Source organism: Phalacrocorax aristotelis, chromosome W (genome assembly GCF_949628215.1).
Source record: "Phalacrocorax aristotelis chromosome W, bGulAri2.1, whole genome shotgun sequence".
Taxonomy (NCBI): Eukaryota; Metazoa; Chordata; class Aves; order Suliformes; family Phalacrocoracidae; genus Phalacrocorax; species Phalacrocorax aristotelis.
The window spans coordinates 919,890-940,900 of record NC_134310.1 but is presented as its reverse complement, the minus strand read 5'-3'; the positions used below and the strand labels follow the sequence as shown (position 1 = coordinate 940,900).

The window sequence follows — 21,011 nt, the reverse complement described above, 5'->3', positions numbered from 1 at the left end:
CAGCGAATCGGCCCGTCCCGTCCCGCCGGGGCTCCCCGCCCGTGGCAGCCGCCTCCGCCGTTGGGCCCGCCCGGCCGTGCCCTTCCCTCCCCTCCCCTCGGGCCGCCGCCGGGGCTCCCCGCCGCGGGGAGGGCGCGTTCCTGCGGCCGCGGTGCGCCTCAGCCGCGGGCGGGCCCCAGCGCCGCCCCCGAGCGGCGGCCCCGGCAGCACCGCCCCCGGCCCCTTCCCGCCGGCGCTCGGCTCCGGCGGCCGCCTTCCGCCGCCCGCGGGCCAGCAGCAGCGGGAGGCGGCGGCTCACCTGGGCCGGGCCGGGCGGGAGCGGCGCCGAGCGGGACGCCCCGCGCAGCGGCTCCATGGCGACCGCGGCGGTGGAGCCGGTCTACGGGCTCTCCGAGGACGAGGTGGGTCGGGGTGGGGGACGGCCCCGCGGGTGGCCTCGGCCGGGCCGGGGCCGCGGGCGGTACCGTGTGCCCGTGTCCGTGTGCCCGCGCACGTGTGCCCGCGCCCGAGTGTGCCGGGGTGCGGGAGCCCCGCCCGCCGTGGGGTGACGGGCGCCCCTCGCCCGGCCGCCCCACAGCCGTTTCTTGGCGGAGCGGGGGAGGCTGAGGGTGGCCGGTCCCGGCGGGCAGCCCCCTCCGCCGGGCGAAGGTCGAGGGTCGGTCCGGGAGGGCGCCCGGCGGGCCCGCCCCGGTCCCGCACCGCGCCCCCGCCCCGCAGCAGCCGCGGGGGGACGCGGCAGCGGGTCCGCGGCCGAGCGCGACCCCCCGACCCGGTGAGCCCCGGCAGGTGCGGCCGCGCCGTCCCAGAGCCCCGCGGGGCCGCGGCCGGGTCCCCGGTGCGGGGCCGGGGCGGGCGGCGAACAAAGAGCCGCGGCCGGCGGCGGAGCTGCCGCAGGTGGGAGGCAGCCGCCGCCGGTCGGGGGGCGGGCGGGGCGAGGCCGCCCTGCCCGCGGAGGAGAGGGACCGCGGAGCCGGTGTCAGGCGCAGCCTGGCGCCCGGTGCAGATGGAGCACGATTAACTAGGTAGGACTGCCGATAACGAGCCACCCTGCGCCGGCTGTACCGGGGATGCCTTCCGCAGAGCCGTGCGCGGTGCTGGCAAATCAGATGTGCGTAAGCGGAACAGCCCGCTTGGTCTTACGCGAACGTTAAAAACTGTAATTGATGCCCTCTTTTATTTCATCGCCTTGGCCAGGCGCTCCCCTTCCTTAGTCGGCGGTGTGTAAAGCATCAGAAAGGGACAAGCTGTGTTGCTGCTCTGTAAAAATACAACCCGGGCAAGCAATATGCTTGATACTAACAGCTGATGCGCTGAAATCACAGGAGTCAATAATAGCTACAACAATGCCAGGTCTGGTTTTATGGGTCTAAACACGAAGGGCTCTCTGTCCATCTTTCTGCCATATAGAAGAAACCAGCATAAAAAAAAAAAATCTGACTGTAGAAGCTGTCAGACAATTTTATTACCTCTTCTATTTGAATGGCACCAAATCTAGATGACTGTACTGTTTAATTCCAGTTGAAAAGGAGGTACTTTGGCTGGAGTGGGTGTTTTTGTAAAGGGGGGGGGCGGTGGTTAGTTCTGCTTTGTTGATTTATCAAGCTGTGAGCGCAGCCTGATTGAAAAGGCTGTGTACGTTAGCGAAGGTAGGGGAGAAGAGAGCGTGTTGCAAGAGCCTTGGTGCTTAAGTGCTTTGGTGCTTAAGACAGCAAGCACAAAATCTGAGAACCTTTTCCTCCCTGGGTTGTTTCCGGCAGCCTTCGCGCGAGGACGAGCCTAGCTGGCAGCGGTTGAGGCTGCAGGAGTGCCCCAAGCAGCTTGGTCTGGCCGGGATTGCTTCTGTGTCGCCTGACCCTTCAGGTAGCCCGGGCCCGCTGCCACGCGGTCTGCGGCCATCGTGCCTGCTCCCAGCGTGCTGGAGGAGCGGCCGGGCCGGTGGGCCTGCCGCCCCAGCGTGGGCACCTCAGAACGCTGGCTTGGTGGCGGTTTCGTGCTGTCATGGGTTTGAGTGTATTGGGAAGCGTGATCTGTGGGGGAAAGGGGAGCGCGTGAGCCATCCTGCCGTGTCCCGAGTAGGTGGCTGAGGACGTAATCCTGGAGTCTGGCTGGCTGCTGCTTTTTTTGTTGTGTACTTGCCGATATCTTTTCTCCCTGCCTCCTTCCTCGACATATGCTGGTACTTGCACAGAATGTTAAAGAGAAGCGAATGCATGGGGACGTTCCCTGGACGGCGAAGCGCAGCAGTTGGCTGTGCTACTCGGCACCCGCTCTCCACCTCGGCTCTGAGGTGGAAGGGATCTCGTGAGGGCAAGGGCCGCTGCTGCAGCGGTGCTCACATCCCCTGCCAGTACCAGGGGCCTGGCCTGCTGGGGTGGGCATGGCGGTCCGGGTAAGGAGAGGCGTCTGTCACTCACCTCCTGAGGTAAAACCGAGCTGTTTGAGAAAGAACCGCTTGGAAAAGCAAACCTTTGGTCTCTCTGCGATGACCTGGGGTGGTCCCGCATCACGGACGCAGCGATGAGTGCAGCCACCCTACCTGTGAGGAACGGTGGAGCAGTTCTTGTTTTCTGTATTGCTCTAGGCCGTGGCGGTGCTGGACGCTTTACGGAACAGAGCAGCGATCATCTAAACGTAAGACAGGAGACCACAAATGGAAATAGTGTGAAAGAAAGGAAAAAGGGACAGGGTGAGGAAGAGCACGGAGGAGAACGCGGGTGGTATTACGCTGCCTGGTGGGCGGCACTTTCTCTATGCCAAGAGCCTAAACTGTTGTTGAGTCTGTGGTAAATATATGGGCAAAGGAAAGCACTGAAGGAGGAGAATCTCCCTCAGGAAGGTGGCTATAGGTAAGCTTCCTTAAAGGTAAACCTAGAGGGTGGTTGAGAAAGGCGAGCATGTTTGGAGTTTCGTTGCACGCTGGCTTTTGTGGATAATGACGTCCCATTAGCATTGGCTTGGGCTTGACTTGTCTCTGTGTTTTGAAAAGCAAGATCTCTTTGCTAGCCTTGGGAGGCCGAATCATGTGTGCGGGCATATTTAGACTATTAATTGGTCTTTGTTCGTGCCTTGGTTTGACATACAGTTTGCAGCTCTGTTGTATGCTGTTTTATGTAGGCTTTTAAGTAGGCCTGATGTAGAACTACCTGTCCTAGCACATTTACTGGTTGGAAAAGTAGTTATTTAAATGTAAGGCAGGCTTGCTTAACGGATTCCCATCAGAATGGCAATATCTCTTACAAATAATTAAGCATAGGCTTAACTTCTACTTGCACAGTAGATGTACAAGTCAGTAGGCCTACTTCATGTCTTAAATTAAGCATATGCTTAAGTGTTTGCAGAGTTTGTGCCTACATTAATCTCTGTAAATAGCTATAGTTCTCAGTGGATACCTTCAATATGGACATCTGTTCTTATTTTGCTCAAATACTCTGATAGGCGTTAAGACACTCGGTAGTTTAGGGACTTAGTGAGTCACAGATGACAAGCCAACCATTGCATTTAGCCACTGGCAGACTACGTTTTTATTCAAATATTCTTTTCATAAATCTGCCTCTCTATTTAACTAATCTGCCTCTCTATTTAACTAATTTATTAGTTAAAATTAGCTGTAAATCAAATTCACTTCATAGAGATTTTTCACTCTGAGGGTGACATCAGCGCTGGCATGGGTTGCCCAGAGAGGTGGTGGAGTCTCTATCCTTAGAGCTATTCAAAAGCCATCTGGATGTGGTCCTGGGCAACTGGCTCTAGCTCGAGTAGGGGGCTGGGCCAGGTGACCTCGAGGTCCCTGCCAACCGAAACCAGTCTGTGATTCTGTGAAATAATATTTACATAGGCTACTGGAAGCTTAGGTGCTCTCATGCAATCTTTAAATACAAGTATATTTAAAAGCTTATGCCCCTTAGTAGCTGAAAGGCTTGCGTTCTTGCGTAGAGCGCTCCTCCTTCTAACCCAAGCTGCGTGTCCGTTGCACGCGCTTGGCTTGGGAGACGGCCGTTGGCTGAACGCTGCCGTTGCTAAAGGCCTTCGGAGCCAGCCTGCGGCGCGGGGGGAAGGGGAGCGGGACTGGAAGCACCAGCCCAAGAGATGTAAGCGATTTCCCCCAGCTTCCAGCGTTTGTTTGTGTAGGGAGTTCCTGAACCATTGAATAACTCTGGGCTATTGATTTTTGGAAATTACTGGAGTAATCTCATAAACTTGCTTTTTAGTTGTCTTTGTTCCCCCCCACCATAAGAAGAAAAGAAATATGTCCCTTAGAGAAGTACACCTCCCACTCATTGCAGTCTGGGTTTCTTGAGAGTCATGGAATTGAATGTGGCCCAAACAAAATGGAGGTTTCCACAAGTATTCGCTTCCCCTTTCTCAGTGTGCTTGGATGGAAGAAAAACTTGCAGCCTCTTGTATCTCATTTGGTTGAATAAATAATGTGACTTCAGAAAAAGATCCCTGAAGAAAGAGGGTTTGGTTTTTTTCTTCTAATTTTAAATTATAAGCAAAAAAGAGGTATGTGTGTGAAACTGCTCTCTCCAATTTCATCATTCTTTTCAAGTTCTATGACTTGTGATTGAACAAACTGAAATTACAAGCTTCCTACTGAGATGACATTTTGTCATGCATTAGAAATTGTCAAAAAGGAGCTTATGCTCATGAAAATATCTTGATGCATGAGATAATTGCATATACCTTAACTATATCGAGAACTATTTATTTTCACTGCAGCTTAACCTTTTTTTCTCGTCTTAATTCACGTGTACTGTACTGGGCAAAGTGTTGTGTGTGAGAAACGAGTCCTGAAGGATTTCAAGACCTCAGAGGCCCCTGTGGCACTCTGCTTTTAATGAGACACGCTTTCGGTAAATACAAGCAAAAACAGTCTTCAGGTGTGATGGAAATGATACCTGCAGATGGGATGAATCCCTGCAAAGCGCAGGCTTACCTTGTACTTCATCCAACATCAGGGTAAAGAATAAAAATAAGATTTGCCACGATGATGTCATGGTGAGGTACAGCTTGGGCCATGAGGTGGCGAGGAATATGGCTGGAATACAATGGATAAACCATCTCTTTTTGTGCGGAGTGTTTCAGGCGTGTGGGAAGTTGGCTTTTGTGCCTGGTGCTGACATGTTCCTGATGGATTTGTTGCTCTGGAGCGATCTCCCTTGAGGGTGTCTCTTTCCCTGTCCTTGAGTGTCATGTTAATGAAGTTCGCCTGTGTATGTTTTGGTGCTGTCCATGGGATGGGACTGCGAAGGCTTTGGAAGGAATATGTTATTGCTCTGCTTACCCATTAACTTAGTTTATTACTGAGGAAAAAGCCTTCAATTTTTCCTCCCCCGCTAGACTCAGTGACGAAGCAGTGATATAGCGGAGTTCAGTGTTGGATTTCTCTACTTTGCATTTTAAGCAAACCATAAATGTTTCAAATAAGCCTGATGGTGAGTTGTTGGGGGAAGCGTCTGTGTTCTAGATGGTTGTAATCAGGTTTAAGGTGATGTTTCCTCGTGCATTGCCTCGATGGTAAACCTGTCTCTTGCTGCCGTACGTGCTTCTGCGCTGCAGTTGTGGGGCCAGAGGTCCTCTGAGCCCAGGCTGTCCCCATGGGGCCCTGCCAGGACTGGTGTCTGAGAAGGGGCCCTCCGGCCGTGTCCCCTCATTGCACTGGTTCCCAGCCCGGCTCCCGGAGCTGCGCAGGAGGGACTGGGCGCTGTGGCACTGGAAGAGCACGGGGTGAGCGACCATGGCACCGGCCATCGCTGCGGGTGGCATGCCGGAGAAGCAGCGCGTAGGCAGCCGTGGCTCCTCGCGGAGTGCTGCCAAATCTCAGCGTGAGGGGCCGGCCTGCCTCCGGGTGCATAGTCTGGCTCCGCCAGCTCCCCCCCAGCCCGCGGCTTATGCGAAGCAGGAGGCTTTTATATAAAAAAAAAAACAAATAACCTTGAGATCCTGAGAAGATGCACCTTCGTGAACAACGCTGTGAACGCAGGCTCTTCAAAAAGAAGTCTGTTTTTTCTGCTCTGAATACTCTGGTTGCATAAAAGCCTAAGTCTTTCATGGGAGCGTGAGCAGGGGCCTCCTTTGGTCACGGCGCTGACACAGTCTCTTACTAATAAGCAGTTCAGAATAGTAACTTTTTTATTGACTTTCTAAATGGAAAAAAAAAATCTGAATTGGTTTTATAGATTCTAAGTGCATTGGCTTCCCAGGGACAGCATGTAAAACTTTAAATGATTAAAAAGTCCAGATAAGGAAGCATTTCATAAATGAAAGGGCTTGCATATCTACCTGTTATGGCATAACAACAAAATTAATAGGCTGTGGTTCTCAGTAGGTCAACAGATTTATCATAAAAGCTTGTATTTTAAATCTGCTTTTAATGAGTTATCAGCATATTTTGGCCACTCTTACTGACACTAAGGAAATTCTAGTTTAAATGTAAAATGAATATAAAGACATTTAAAGTGGCTTGCATTAAAATGTGGGTCTGAGGAAGTGAAGGATTTTTAGTTTTATGTGTACGCCCATTCTGAGATAGCTCTGCCCCTCCTTTGCCCCCGCTCTCTTGTCAAGCGAGTTGGTTTTAGTCGGGTGAGTGCAGGAGAGGGATGGAGCTGCAGGTAGGCGGGCCGTTGCATTCAGTGCTGCCCGGACACTGGTGTTGGGGAGGGATAAGCGTCTCGTGGGGTTTAGTGTTGTCAAGATCCATGTATGGGCTGGCCATTGGAGGGCACTGTGGAATGGTGAATGTAAGCTCAAGGTTATCACCTGCTTCTGCACAGATACCATTTTCCTGGGAAGCAAACATGGACTGTGAGCCCCACTTCTGTTGAGCAAAACCTTTCTGCTGCCACAGCAGTCTTCTCAATCTCAGGGGCGCACAGCTTTCTCTGGGAGTTGTATGTAATGAATCTCTGATAGGGTTTTTTTGTATTTTGTTTTGAAGGTACGTCCAGGTGTGATGAGAGTGCCAAATGAGCTTGCCTTTCAGAAGGGAATAAAACCAGTATCTTAGGATGTTATGGGAGGAAGGAGCGCACCACTGCAGCTTCTAGGTTGGAGTTGCACCTTCAGACAATGAGAGGTTCAACGGATTACAGTATTTATCCTTTCTAAACCAAATAGGGCTCATTATGCAAGATGGACTATCTCCACAGGTGCTGTCAGATCCAGAGGCCACATCAGAGACTGTGGGGCTCGGTGCCATTATCTTTATTCATGTCATACTTGTGGGTAATGTTGCATGAAGCTGAAACAAGGCATCTGCCGTGGGGGCTATGTGAAGCAGCTGTGTGCTTGTGTCGCAAGATCTGAAGTAGATGCAGCCTGTTTGGCAGCTAACTGATTTCAGCTGAGTCAGGCTAAACTGACAACCCCTAAATCCCAGAGGATTATATGGGGCCAAGACCTCTTGCTTAATTAAACTCTGTGTTGTATAAACTGGGACTTCTCTGAGGGAGCTGGAAACCTGTAGGCCTTTTAATAGCAGTGAGGGATGGATTATCCAACAGCTTCTGTCAATAAAAAGTCATAGATGCGATATCAGTGTGCAGAAGTAGCTTGATTTAAATACAGTTTTGCAAATCTTGGTGTCGGTAAACAGAAAATCTCACTTAACTTTCATAAATTTCTTCATCTTTTGCTTTCACTGCTGCTTCCTTTTAAATGTTTAATTGTGTTGAATAAGCAAGTTTCACTGCAGTAGTAAAAGAAATGCTACTAGGCAGCTCTGTCGCCTTTGAGAAAGAAATGAAGTGTAATCTTGTAAACGCTCTGTTATTTTCGGTAAGCTGGGTAAGAATGCAGTGGCAGGTTGGGTGACTTTTTTTTGGGAGAAAGGAATGTGGTTTTGCTGCTGGCGTGCTCAGCTCAGCCTGGGGCTTGAGCTGCTGCCTTTTCATTATTGAAACCTGCCAGGAGTTTTACCTTCAGCTGGGACTAGAACGGTAGCTTTCAGAAGTACTTAACCCGCTGTCATGCCAACTTTTTCCAGCATGGGGTTCTTAAATTGCTGAGTTCCTAATGGTGGAGTGCTCCTTTCCCCTGCTCCCTTGTCTTTTCCTCTCCCCACCCATAAAGAAGGAAGAAAAACAAAACCTTAGGAAAGGGATTGTTTTCTGCAAAGAAGCAGCAATTAACTAGTAATTAATTTTAAAATAAGAGATGCGGTTAAATTGCACAGGCCTGGAAGCTAACTGCAGTTGAAATAGCTTAAAGAAAACCCCACCAAAACAATCCAAAGCCCCAACAAAACCAATCCAAAAACTTGATTCTTTGAATGTATTATGGAATGTCTGTCTTCCAGGTGACGTCTTGACTGGGCAACAAACCCAACGTGTATATTTGTTCACTTTTTTCCTCCCTCCATTCTTTCAACCTTAATGCCTGTGCACTGGCAGGATGTGGATATTGGTCAGAATCCTGATTTCTAGGAATTAGGAGCCTTGCCTGTAATCAAAAGAAATACGTACAATTCTGACAACCCTGGCAGGATATGAGGAATAACTCCATGAATGAGTTGTGCTTCGCAGTTAAGCTGTAGTACCGTATTTTTGTGCCTAACTGCAGAGATTAGGGTTGCTTTATTGGTGTCATGCTAACTCAAGACGTTTTTTTTTTTTTTTAATGTAGTTTATCTGCTGGAGAAGATAATTGTTTGGAATGGTGCACAATCATGCTGTCCTCTGTCCTTTGGCAGTTCCTAGTTTTGAATAATCCTGGCTTGAGGATGGAAGTATGTTCATATAATCTGTGCTTTCTTGTGTTTGTTTTTAACTGAAAGCAGTTCAAAGTCATGCTCTTTTTAAGCATCTTTATGTAGATGATAGCACTGTGTTCATGGCAGGATTTTGGAGAGGTGGGGGTGATGAGTAACTCTCAGTAGAAGGCCTCCTGGGATGAATTCCTCATCGACTGTCTGTGTGGTAACGGGTGTGGTGGGGAAGAGCTCCGCTTCTGGCCTCTTCCTGGTGAGACTGGACGCGATGTCTCGAGCACGCTGCTCTGTAGGCCGTGGCTGGTGTCGGTGTGTATGTCAGGTGGCCACCGCAGCTCCAACGGCGCTTTGCTCTTCGTCCCCCTGTGCCTATGGGGCGGGTTGTGGTTGTGTTTAAGGCCTTTGGAGGATGAAGAAGCATTTTACCTTCCAAGAATGAAGTGATCTGGAAAGTAAACTAACAGCAAGGAAGAAGTTTTTTTGGGATACGCTGAAGGGAGGAGAGCCAAAGGATTTTTGTTCTCTTTTTGCTCTGCTTGCAGTCATCCTCTTCTCTCTACTTACCCAGTTTCTCTGATGAAAGAGAGGATATCAGGTCTCCTTCATGCCATGGAGTAACTTAAGTAAACTGTCATCAACTTGTTTCAAAAGTCAGTAAAAGTATTTAAGTTTTTACTCATTGAGAAATTACAATAGAGACATTGCTTCACATTCTCAGTATTTTATTTTTTTCTGCTCAACACCAGCCAGGTTTCTTTTCTTCCCAGATTTTGGTATGTCTATAAGAAATCTTGCTTCGTTTCTTCTGCTAAATGAAAGCAGAGACGTATCACTCAAACTTTTTTTTGTCTGTTCGAACAAACTTAATAAATGACCACTTATTTAAAAAAACAAACAAAAATTCTTGGCTGATTTTATAAGTCTTCTCCACCCCTCCTTATGGCCAGCTAGTGATAAGGTATTCTGGCCAGCATGTAACGGAAACCATAGTCTTGCAGCCATCAGATCCTGATTCTGCTGTGTCCAAAAAGAAATAATAGTAATAAAAACCTGAATGAAAATGAGAGACTGACTTTCTATTATAAAGAGATCGCCTCACTTCCTTGGTTTTGAATTCAGAGATACAGATTTGGTCTGTGAAAGGTCCTTGAGCCTTAAGTCCCTGGAAGCCAGGAGGTAATCCCATTTTGATGTTGCCAGGTTTTTGCTGACACCTTATTCTTTTAGTGTTTGCTTTTAGTCAGGAAAGGAAGCCATTTGCTGGCCCAGTTGCACCTCTGGTGGGTATGTCTACACCTGAGAGTTACGGATATCTTTTTGAGTCCTTCTGGTTTTTCATGTGTGCTTCCTTTATATGTGTGCTTCCTTAGGTAATATAGATCTCTAGAACATAAATCGGAAAGGGCCAGTAGATCATCTGGCTCTGCCCCTAAGGCCCAAAAGCTGCAGGCTGCTCCGGCCCAGCTCCCGGACGCGAGCGGTGTGGCAGTGGGACTTGCTGGGTGGGCTAGGTCCCATCCGGAGCGAGGTGAGCAGGCTGTTCCCTGGGCACTGCCACCCAGTTGTCCGCGGAGCGGAGCTGGATGTGTCGGGCAGTTTCACGTGGGGATCGCTGGAAAGCTGCTGTCAGTGTCCGACTGCTCAGAGAGCCTCAAAGCTCTGAGGTGGGTGTTGCACGTCTTGCAAAGGTTTCGATGCGTGGCCTTGGAGGGTCACAGCGATCATCATCTCAGGTCTTGGCTGACATTGTGTGTTTCGTAAGTCGCAGAGTGTCACTTGGATATGCTGCTAAATTAAAAATTATTTTTAAAGCTTTTCAGCCCTCATACAACTGTCAAACGGCAAAGTCTGAAGGTGTTAGAAAAGCTAATTCTCTGTTGTGGCAAGGAATTGGTGGAGGGGAGGTGACCAGGTGGTCCCAGCGTGCTGGCTCTGCGAAGTGGAGGAAGATGAAGTCTCCAGAGGTTCTGGTGTGGAAGAGAAGTGTCAGGTTTTGCGGCGACAAGGAGGAGGCTAGGCTGAGGCCATTGGTGGTGGAGACAGCCCGGGCATCTGGAAATGAAGCTGAATCGGCTGCTTCTGCAAGAGGTCCTTTAGCCCAGTTCATTAAAGTGAACTAACGCTTATGGTGCTGCCGGTCGTTACGTGTGACTGGTGCCTGAGCGTTAGGGCCCCGCACGTGCACCGCCGCTGCTGAGCGGGGGGACTCCAGGCTGCCGCTGTTTGGTGGTGGCTTCTTGAGCAGTGGATGCGGGTCTGGTGGATTTGCACTGCTGAAAGGGAGGTCCTGCTTCCTCTCATGCACCTCGGGACCTTCTGTGAACTAATTTGCAGGCAGCTGCCTGTCTCTTTGCTGGGCTGCTGAATTGCAGCAGCTGCCAGAGAGGTGGTGAGAGTCAGTGGTATGTGGCAGGAGCTGCTGGGGTGGCGTGCGAAGAAGGGAGGGCAGGACTGTTGGGTGGCCACGAAAGCTATCAAGCTGTCTCTTTGGATCTCATGAATCCAAAGATCAGGCTAGAATCCTGACCCTGGTGAAATCTGTGGTAAGTTTGTCTAAAGACAGCTCATCTGTAGCCTTATGGAAATGTTAAATGGACAAACTCCCTAGCAAAGAGTGGAGAAAATAAAGGTTTCTTGAGTTTGCCCGTGATGATGTTTGTGGTGAGAGGGACACATGGTGTGTGGACAAAACCATGTCTCTCTGCTTTCTGCTTATGCTGATATAGCCTTACTACCAAAGCAACAGAGTTGCTGCTTTTGAATGAGAAAGCAGCAATGTACTTGCTCATCCTCTGTGGGATGATGCTATGTGTATTACAAAATATTGGCTTAGCCATTGGTTATAACTGTTGAGCCAAAGGAACTTGAAAATATTCTGTTTTGGGCAAGTGTTGCTTTAGTGAACTAGATGATAGCTGCAGATTGTATGGAATACTTAAATGGCATATACGCAATTTCATTTTACAGCTGTGGCGATATTAAGTCTCAGTATTGCTGGGCTCTCCTGTGTGGCTCTGTATGTGCTTTTTTCCCCGACTCTTTTTTAAAATGAGGTCTTAGCGCTCAAGTTAATGCACAGATGGATCAGCAGACAGGCGCTTGAGGAGGTGGTCAGCTTCCCTGCACCTACGGAGAGCTGACTGAGGAGGACAGGGAGCGGCAAGGCGAGCAGCTGAGCACCTGAGGAGGTGTGTGCCATGGGGAGGGAGCTGCTTCACTGCTTACGTTGCCTATCCTCAGGCATAACTCTTTGTTGGTGCCTGTAGTGGCGTTTGGTAAACTTTGAAACACTCAAAGTACTATGTATCTAGAACTTTTGGGGCGGTTTTCTAATGATATATAATTTTTCTTATTGAAATGCCAAAAAAAGTATTGTGTTTGTATTTTTCAGTACATCAGTACTATACATTGCATTGTTCTGAGTAGGAAATGTTACCATTTTAATGGCTATGACTATATTTAAACCCAGCACAAATGGTCTAGGCATCGTTAAGGAACAGTTACTTACCTAAACTTGCGGAAACTTCTTGAATCTCATCAAGTTACTGACTGAATAGTAGCGTTTTCCTTGTAGTTAGGAGACATTCACCAACTATGACAAAAATTGTTACTCTTAAGATTTGGGTGGGGGTTTTTTTGTTTGTTTTTTTTACATCAAAGGAGCTAAATTAACATCTTGCAGCTCAGGTGGGGAGGATGGATGGCTTAGTTTTCCTCTTACCCTTCCTTAGCTCCAGCTGCGATCCCTCCCTGCTGTTTATGCTGGCACATTTCTGGTATCAAGGTAAATTGGTACAGGTTAGCCAAAAAGTATTAAAAAAATAATAGCAATTTAGGACAGGTTAGCTTTCTGCTGTTCCAGTAAGTTAAATTTGCCTGCTGTGCAGACGTACAGTCCTGTGGTCTCTGATAAGCGTGTGGTTGGATGGGCGGGAGAAAGGCATTTGTTTTCATCCTTGCTGTCTGTTTGTTTGGTTTCGGTTTCATCTGGTCAAGTCTTGTCACTTAATATTTTCTTCCTCATTTCCAGTGTCGGTAGAAAAAAGGTAACTCCTTTTATCAGAGTTACTGAAATAACAAACACAATGCTAAAAATGTGGGGGTAGGAGATAACAAACGCAGTGCTAAAAATGTGCAAGTCCAGCCAGGATTCTGGGTGGATAATGCCTGTTCCCACAGCCTTGGCATGAGGAGGCACTTCTCGTTTCCGTTTGTTGCGCGAAGGAGCTTTGTGGTTTCGTTTTCCCTTGTGGGATAGGCTGGTCTCAGCAGTACCATGACACGTTTGTGCCCAACAGTGGCCTTCACAGTGACTCGGCGGTACTCGCTGTTTGAGCAGAGGCTTATTAGATAGCACAGTGAGTAGGATGAGCCTTGTTTCCTGTCTTCTCAGTTGGTTGTACCTCCCTGCCTCTGCACCTCATGGTCTTACCCAGCAGGAGGGCTTTCTTCTAGCCAAGGAGATGACAATACAAGTCTTGTGCTAGTTCTTGCCCACAGTTCTGGTACTAATCCTCTTCTAACAGTAATGGCTGATAAGAGGCTTGTAGGAGACAATCCCTGAGCAGCCTCCTGAAACACTAGATACTCCTAGGGTATTGGCAGCCTGAGAGCAGTACCACAGGTGTTTCTCCTTCCTCACAAGCTTCTTTCTGGTTGTGACCATAACTGGCTGTTTAACTGACTCAAGTCTGCGCTGTGTTGTTCCTTCACTGAAGTCTTGATGAGTAAGAGTTACTACATACGCTTTGTGCAGCAATTTTTTTTTTTCACCTCATCAAAGAAACATGCTCTGTTAACTCCATGCAGGGCCACCTTTAGTAAGCCCAGAATGTTTTACCTGCCATGCACCTCTTTGTGCATCTGTTCCTCAGTTTGTAGTACCATTCAGCCCTGGGGCAGAGAGGTTGGGAGTTGGTTTTGAAGATCCAGCTGGACAGAGCCCTGAGCCAGCTGGTCTGAAGTCAGTGTGGACCCTGTGGGAGCAGGATCTTTGAGAGATGTCCCTTCTAATCCAAATTATTTGATGACGTTGAAGTCTTCAGGGCTGCTGAAGTTCTGTAACAGATGTATAATTTCTCAGGGCATGTTTTTTCTGCTTTTTGGAGTTTATTGCATTCCAGGTTTGTGTTGTGTGCCTCGGTTTATCCTACTGATTAGGAGGAGGCTTTGGGCTGACTAACCAATTGGTTATTGTTTTGAGTGCTTTTATGACAGTAATAGCTGTGAAAGCAAAGTTTAAGAAAGCATCTCCTTTGTCCAGTGACCATTTGCTTAAGGAATCAGAATCGTTAAGATTGGAAAAGACCTCTAGGATCATCAAGTCCAACCGCCAACCCAACCCTGCCATGTCTCCTAGACCATGTCCCCAAGTGCCACGTCTACACGTCTTTTAAGTACCCCCAGTGATGGTGACTCCCCCACCTCTCTGGGCAGCCTGTTCCAATGCCTGACCACTCTGTAAATAAATCTTTCCTAATATCCAATCTAAACCTCCCCTGATACAGCCTGAAGCCATTTCCTCTTGTTCTGTCTCTAGTGACCTGGGAGAAGAGACCAACCCCACCTAGCTACAACCTCCTTTCAGGTAGCTGTAGTATCAGTGGAGGCTTTTATTTGATCTGTTGGGCTTCCTTGTCTGGCTGGCTGTGTATCTGCAGAAGCGAGCCGGAGGAGCACCAGTGTCGTGTCAGGACCCTGGGTAGTGCTGCGTGGTGGCTTGCTGGTGCCACAGCAGCTTGAGAGCTGGGCAGAAACAGAAATGGGCATAACCGGCCACCAGCAAGGCTGAGCTAAAGGTCTGAAAACCATACATAAACGTGGGGGCCAGCAGTGTTTCAAAACAGCCTTTAATAGAAATAACAGGCAGTAGTTTTAACAGGCAGTTCAAACAGAAATAACAGGCAGTAGTTTTAACAGGCAGTTAAGTATATTATCCTGATGGTGCTGTCCTGTTGGTCTAGGAGGTACCTTCTCATTCTGTTGTCTAAGTAGCATGATAAAGAAGCTCTTGTGTTTTTCTCCCCTGATTTGAGGACGTGATTTTGTTTGTACCTGATTCAGTTTAAGGCCAGGCTGCACCCCCAAGGGAGGTGGCTGTGCTTTTCTTAAATGCCAGGAAAGGGAGAGACGGTGCAGCGAGGGCCATTCAGCAGACCTTGTCCTGCGGGCGCTGGGTTTGCCAGCTCTGGCCAGGGTTGGGACCGGGGCAGAGCTGTTTTCCAGGGACATCATGCAGCTGTACCTAAGGTCCTGGGAAGCGAAGTCGCACAGTCAGGTTTTGGGTGTTGTCTTAGTAGTTTCTATTGTACTTTAAAAGTTAAATGTTGTAAAACAGACTACTGCTAAGTGGTTACAAGCTGGGTGTGGAGTACCTGCATGCTCTTAATGCAAGATTCTGGGAGAGCCCCTTTTGGAAGCTGTGAAAGCCACGGGTCCTTCACAACCCTTAATGAGCAGCCTCAAAGACCTTAGGGTTAAGATGGTAAGGTTTGTAGCTAATATGTTTTCAAGTCCTGTGAAGGTCTTCTGGTATCATGTGCCTACCTGCGCTGCTATTTTCCATAGAATGTTGTCCAAAATGTGGGTTAGAACTGGTGCATATTTTAACACATTTCAGTCGTGACTCAAGTCACTGTGTCTTGATTGATATTAAAGAAATGCCTCTGACACTTGCGTGAATTGATTTAGCAAAAACTTGTGTTGTTCTCTCATCCTGCTGACACTATGAAGATTTACCTTTAATCTGTTGTGCTACTGTCATGGAGTATGACTTTATTTTAAGCCTGGTCAGTTCAGTTCTGAACCACTTGTAACTGCATTTGGTTTTCTTCATTCCACGCCAGTGAGAGGTCATCAGGCATAATTCAGCGCAGGTAACCGTAACCCGTGCGAGCATGTTCTGCGCCACACAGCTGCCAGCGAGCTGGCTCGGCTGCCGTGCGCTGTGTGCCCCCGCTTGTCTGTGCCCTACAAGGGATTGAGTTTTTGTTTCCAATTCCTAAAACTTGCGCAAGAAGCAAAGCCATTAACCTGTGCAGCAAACCCTGTGGGAGCGGGAGTTTGAAGGTGGGTGGTGAGATGACTGTTGCAGCCTGTAACTGGTGAGGGATGTCATTAAGCGCTGTGACCCCCTTTGTTTTTTTGCCAGCTTAGGCTCTATACTTCAAATACCAGGACTGCAGCATCTGGAAAATGAAATTAGGATCCTTAAACCAGTGTAACGCTGCAAGCTGAATACACCTGCTGATAGTGTTTGATAATGCAGGAATGCACTACAGAAGCACTGTGTGTCACTGCTAGCGTTGCTGTGGAAACCTGAATTTTAGCACCGGCTGGTTTCGGTGTGTTTGATGCTTGGCATCTTGATGTTTATCGGAGGGGTGAGGCAGCATTGCAGCTGAGGCCCACCAGCCTGGGGTCGTGCGCTGGGGCTGTCACGCCGCTGCCGGTCGGCGCCGTGCTGGCGCTGCTGGATGTCTGACCCTAGGTAGCTCCCGTCAGGAGGTCAGATGGTCTTCAGATGTGTCCTGGGGCTGGCTTTGCTCTCCAGGGTGCCTTCTGCTAGCCTATCTCCCGGGGTTGTTGGGGAACTGTGGGGCGGCTGGAGCCACTGTGGGGACGTGCTGTCCCTGAGGGCTGGGACCCTCGCCCTGTGCCTGCGGGGAGGTGGGGGCTGCACCCGAGGGCAGAGCTCACCAGGAGCTCCTTACCTCGCCAGAGCACCCTTCTGTGGCAACCACCATGGCTGCCTTTGGTGAGGATGATTGCGTCGGGAAGCACCCGTTATCAGGAACATGTGTGGTGTGGTTTTTGTTATGTTGTCTGTAAGTGCAATATCTCTGAAAGTCCAGGACCTCTGTGGAAGAAGCCGTCTTCAGCTCTTATCTGGACTTCCTGAATTTTTCATGCTCTGGCATTCACTAAGTCATGTGTTTGCGTAGCAACGACTTTTTTTCATTTTGAGACTCTGTTTTTCTTCCTGCCGGATACCGTGACCTCATTTCTGCTACCTGCAAAACCAGACGGTTGCGCTCTTCTGCTCCACGCATCGGTGTTAAAAACTGAGTTACGAGCAAAGGCTTGAAGAGTGAGCGTGCCTGGTCTTTGCTGTTAGGGACTGGTGCATGAGGATGGGTACAGTTCTTGACCTTTGGATTTCATGTCTGATCTCTGGTTGCAATCTCTGCTCTTTATGTCGTCTTAGATAAAGGTGGTATTCGTCATGCTTTTCAGGGGAGGTTTAAGCCCTTCTCCACTGTTAAACTGGCCGTTAATGTTGTATAAGTCCCTAGTCTTATGTAGCTTAGACTGAAACATACTTGGCGTTTTACTGACGCTAAAGAGATTTTTCTCTTTGAACAAGAGTCTTCCAGTCAAATGGAAAGACATGGTTATTGGTAAGTGGAAGCAGAGAATGACCCGCGCTATGCGATCACCTTAGAAAAGCTTTTTCAGAGAGCTTCCCCCACCCCCGTATTCTATAAATGCTTAATGCACCTTTGAGGTATTTAAAAGGCAGGAGGTGTATAAGAGGACAGGATGGGTGATATGTTGATTTACTGTTACCTTTTACAGTTTTCTGACCTCACTTGTAGGTTTTAGGGAAGGCCGGATGAGGAAAGAATGGCATGGCCATATCACTATTTGAGATCTAAAAATGAGATAGTGCTTTACTGCTGACAGATGCAGAAATATTTAGGTATTATCATCAGAAAATAGTTAGGAAATTAAGTAGTAGACTTTGCATGCCAGTGACAGAGTCTGCTGGGTTGGTCAGCACTCTTAAAGAATACTAAATAGAAATTACCCTTTTGCATTCAGGCAATGACTTGGGAAAGACTACGTGTGAGCCTCTTCCATTTATTTCAGCCGACTTACAGTTTAGTGGTAGTTCTTCTGGCCGTGCTGCTGCTAGAGCACGGTCTAGTTGGAACATTAATGAGCTAAAAAGCTGCAGTGCTGCTTCCTCCGAGATGATCAGAATGAAACAAGACAAAGTTGTTGCAAAATGTTGAAGGCTTAGTGATTAATGTTAATTTCTTGCACTCATTACTGCCTTGTTTCTTTGGCAACCTACCTATTGTGCTGTGACTTTTTTCTGATTTAGGCATCTTCCTATCCCTTGGTGGTTACTTGTTACACGGGAGGAACTTGTACTTTTCCTCTAGCGCAGGTTTCTCCAGCCTGCTCATTCTGTCATTCCCTATGGCATCATTCGGAGTTCACCAGCTTGACTAGGTATCGAAGTTTTGTGTTGTGTTTTGGTTTTTTCCCTCACTATGAAAATGCTTAGGAATAAAGAATAAATACCTCTGAATGATACCTGCTTGTTGTGGCTTAACCCCAGCTGGCACCTGAGCACCACAGAGCCCCTTGGCCACTCCTCCCCGGTGGGATGGGCGAGAGAATTGGAAGAGTAGAAGTGGAAAAAAAAGCTTGTGGGTTGAGATAAGAACAGTTTAATAATCGAAATAAAATAGTAATAATAATAATACATCCAGAGCAAGTGATGCATGATGCAGTTGTTCACCACCTGCCAACTGATGCCCAGCTGCTTCCTGGGCAGCAGCCCCCGGCCAGCTTTCCCCCAGTTCATATGCTGAGCATGACGTCATATAGTATGGAATATCCCCTCGGCCAGTTGGGGCCCCAAGTCCCCTGGCTGTGCCCCCTCCCAGCTCCTCAGGCACCCCCAGCCTTCTCAGTCGGTAGAGCGTGAGAAGCTGAACAGTCCTTGACTAGTGTAAGCACTGCTCAGCAACAACTGAAACCTTCAGTGTGTTATCAATGTTATTCTCATACTAAATCCAAAACACAGCACTGTATCGGCTACTAGGAAGGAAATTAACTCTCTCCCAGCTGAAACCAGGACACTTCTTCATAGAGCTGTTATTTGGCAGTCTGTCTCCCCAGGCCAGTGATGTTCAGATTTCCCCTGGTAGCGAAGCCTCCCTTGATGAACGGGCTAAGATTTGTGCTGCACAAGGTACCGACTTTTCCCTGCCTAGGGCTGGGACTGTTTCCCATTATCTGCGCAGCCTGTGTTGGAAAGCAAGCCCAGATCCAGCAGATATTAGGTAGTTCTGGATGCCAGGCTGATTCCTTGGGTTAGGAATTACTGCTGTGGACCTGCAAACCATCACCGGAGAAGACAGCTCTGCTGTAGCTGCCGCCTCTTCCTTCCTCCTAGTTCCCTGATGCAAAATGGGATTAAGGGCTGCAGACTTGAATGAGTGAAGCTCACCTATTCACAAAACACCTATTTTGTATTCAGCAAACCTTTCAAACCATTTTCTTCCCCTTCTTTTTGCAGTAAGAATGTGTATTCTACAGCTGCCTACCAAGAAGCAGAAGGATAAAGCTATGGCAGCGTAGGGTCACATTGAACTGATTCATCTGACTTGACCCCTTCCCTTCCATCAGATGTGGTGACCAAGAGCAGCAAACCTAGTCAGGTCAGTGAATTGAACTGGCAGAAGACTAATCTCTCTTGTTGGGTTATTTTTCTGTCAAATCGACCTGCTGACCTGACTTGCTCTGTGTCTGCATGAGGGTGGGTCAGACGCAAGGAAGGTATTGAGAGTGCATGGTGGCGGAGGGGACAGGCACTCTTTAGGAGTAGCTGCAGTTAGGCTTAATCCAATGTAATACAGTTTGGCCACTCCGAGTCCACTGTGTCCAAGTCTTTTCTTCTGTTCTTGATGTGTTAAAGCTTCCTTTTGTTTGTAAATTGTTGATATCTTTGTAGGTTAGCTTAAGGGTCTGAAAGTCTATTTGACCTCTTAGGAAAATGATACTGTGCTTAAGTCGCTTTCATTTTAGAAAATGTTTCGTCACCAGTCCCTCAGTATTGCTTTTGCAAATTCATCTATGGGACTCTTGTGATTGAACACACAGGGTAAAATGCTGCGTCTTCTCTTGTTCTCAGTGTTCAAAGTTAATTTGTCTTCAGAAATGTTGCCTGCGAAACACAACTTCAATTAAATGTCTTCATGATGCTTTGTGGGGGTTTTATGAAGAGGCCAAAAGTTTGACAAACGTTCAGATTCTTTCCTTGACTGAACTTTCTTGGTGATTGCTTGTGAGTTGTACATGTTGTTTATTGGAGATCTTGCATGCAGAGAGAATGTGTTTTTTAAGCGAGTGCTCGGCACTCACCGACGTTCCCTGCGGAGCTGGGGAGAGGAGAGCCCAGAAGACTTTGTAAACAGGCTTTGCCTTGGTGCAACTCGTGTATGCTGGACTGGTTCTCCTTGCTAAATCCTCTGTCTGAATCGGTGAGAATCCTGTTGCTTTGGAGATGATTTTTGTTCTCTGGGTGGTATTCAGCTGGGAACGGGAAGTTACCTGCATTCTATTTTGGGAAGTTTGGATTTTTACTTTTTGCACCAAACTTTCAGCTTGCCAAATAAATCTCAGCACAGCCACCCTCATTCTTATTTTGTGTTTGGTGATTTAACCCAGCCTATCTAAAGTCTTAAACAAAATGGCCTACCCTGGTGTTGCACACTAGCGCTGCCTGGGCGTTGTTTTAGGAATTTTTCTTCTTTGAAGGCCTTTGTGATGGCATCTCTGAACATGCTACAGCTGCGTTCCTTTGCTTATTGATGGCTTCGGTTCTAATTTAGGGCCATGGCAGTGTGTTTTTGTGGGAAACTTGTGCGTTTCCCAAGTTTTGGGGTTCCTTTGGGCAACAACTTGAAGCTGCATTTAGTTAGGTTTGAACAAGTGTGGTGGTGGGGGAGAAAAGAAGAGAAAAAGGAGGGATGGTTTTGCTTGGTTTGCCACACAGCACTGCTGGTGCTTGCCAACTTCTCGACTTCTTTTTGCTGAACAACTCAGCACTTTTCTTAGTGTCATAAGTTCCTTACCAGCAGTTGCATTTGCTGGAGGTGCTACCTGGTCTTCTGGGCAGATTTTGCTACATTCAATATAAGCAACTGCAATATGAAGTTGTGCGTAGGCCAAATAACATTACATAAAATGCCTAAGGCTATGTGTTGTTTTGAAACTGCCAACATACACAGAAGTGGTAGCCTGTTAAAGCAGGCAATTCTGCGTGCGGTTGGATTTTGGTATTTGCAGCAGCTCCTAGCTGTTGTTTTCCCTTTGCTTTGTGCAGCCACAGTAATAATTTAGAAGCAAAATTGGACTTTCTGTAGATCGTCTTTGTTATTTCTGAAAGGGAACATAACTTCATTTAAAGCTGTGTGGAGGAAACAGACTCTGTTCTTCAGACTTCTCCTGTTAATTTGTATTATCCCAAGAGCTTTGCGCCACTGTACTTCATTCACTGTAA

General features: G+C 48.2%; 1 protein-coding gene across 5 annotated transcripts in view; it reads left to right on the top strand.

Annotated features, from left to right (window-relative positions):
* The window catches only part of NEDD4L (NEDD4 like E3 ubiquitin protein ligase), a 198,335-nt gene continuing 177,324 nt past the window's right edge, over positions 1-21,011 (top strand). For 2 of the 5 annotated variants that reach the window (XM_075077893.1, XM_075077890.1), the window contains exon 1: positions 3-401. In XM_075077893.1, the coding sequence (XP_074933994.1) occupies positions 354-401 (48 nt within the window). In that variant the 5' untranslated portion in view covers positions 3-353. Of the gene's footprint in view, positions 402-21,011 lie in introns of all 5 variants that reach the window. The other 3 variants (XM_075077889.1, XM_075077888.1, XM_075077892.1) reach the window with 3 other exon arrangements.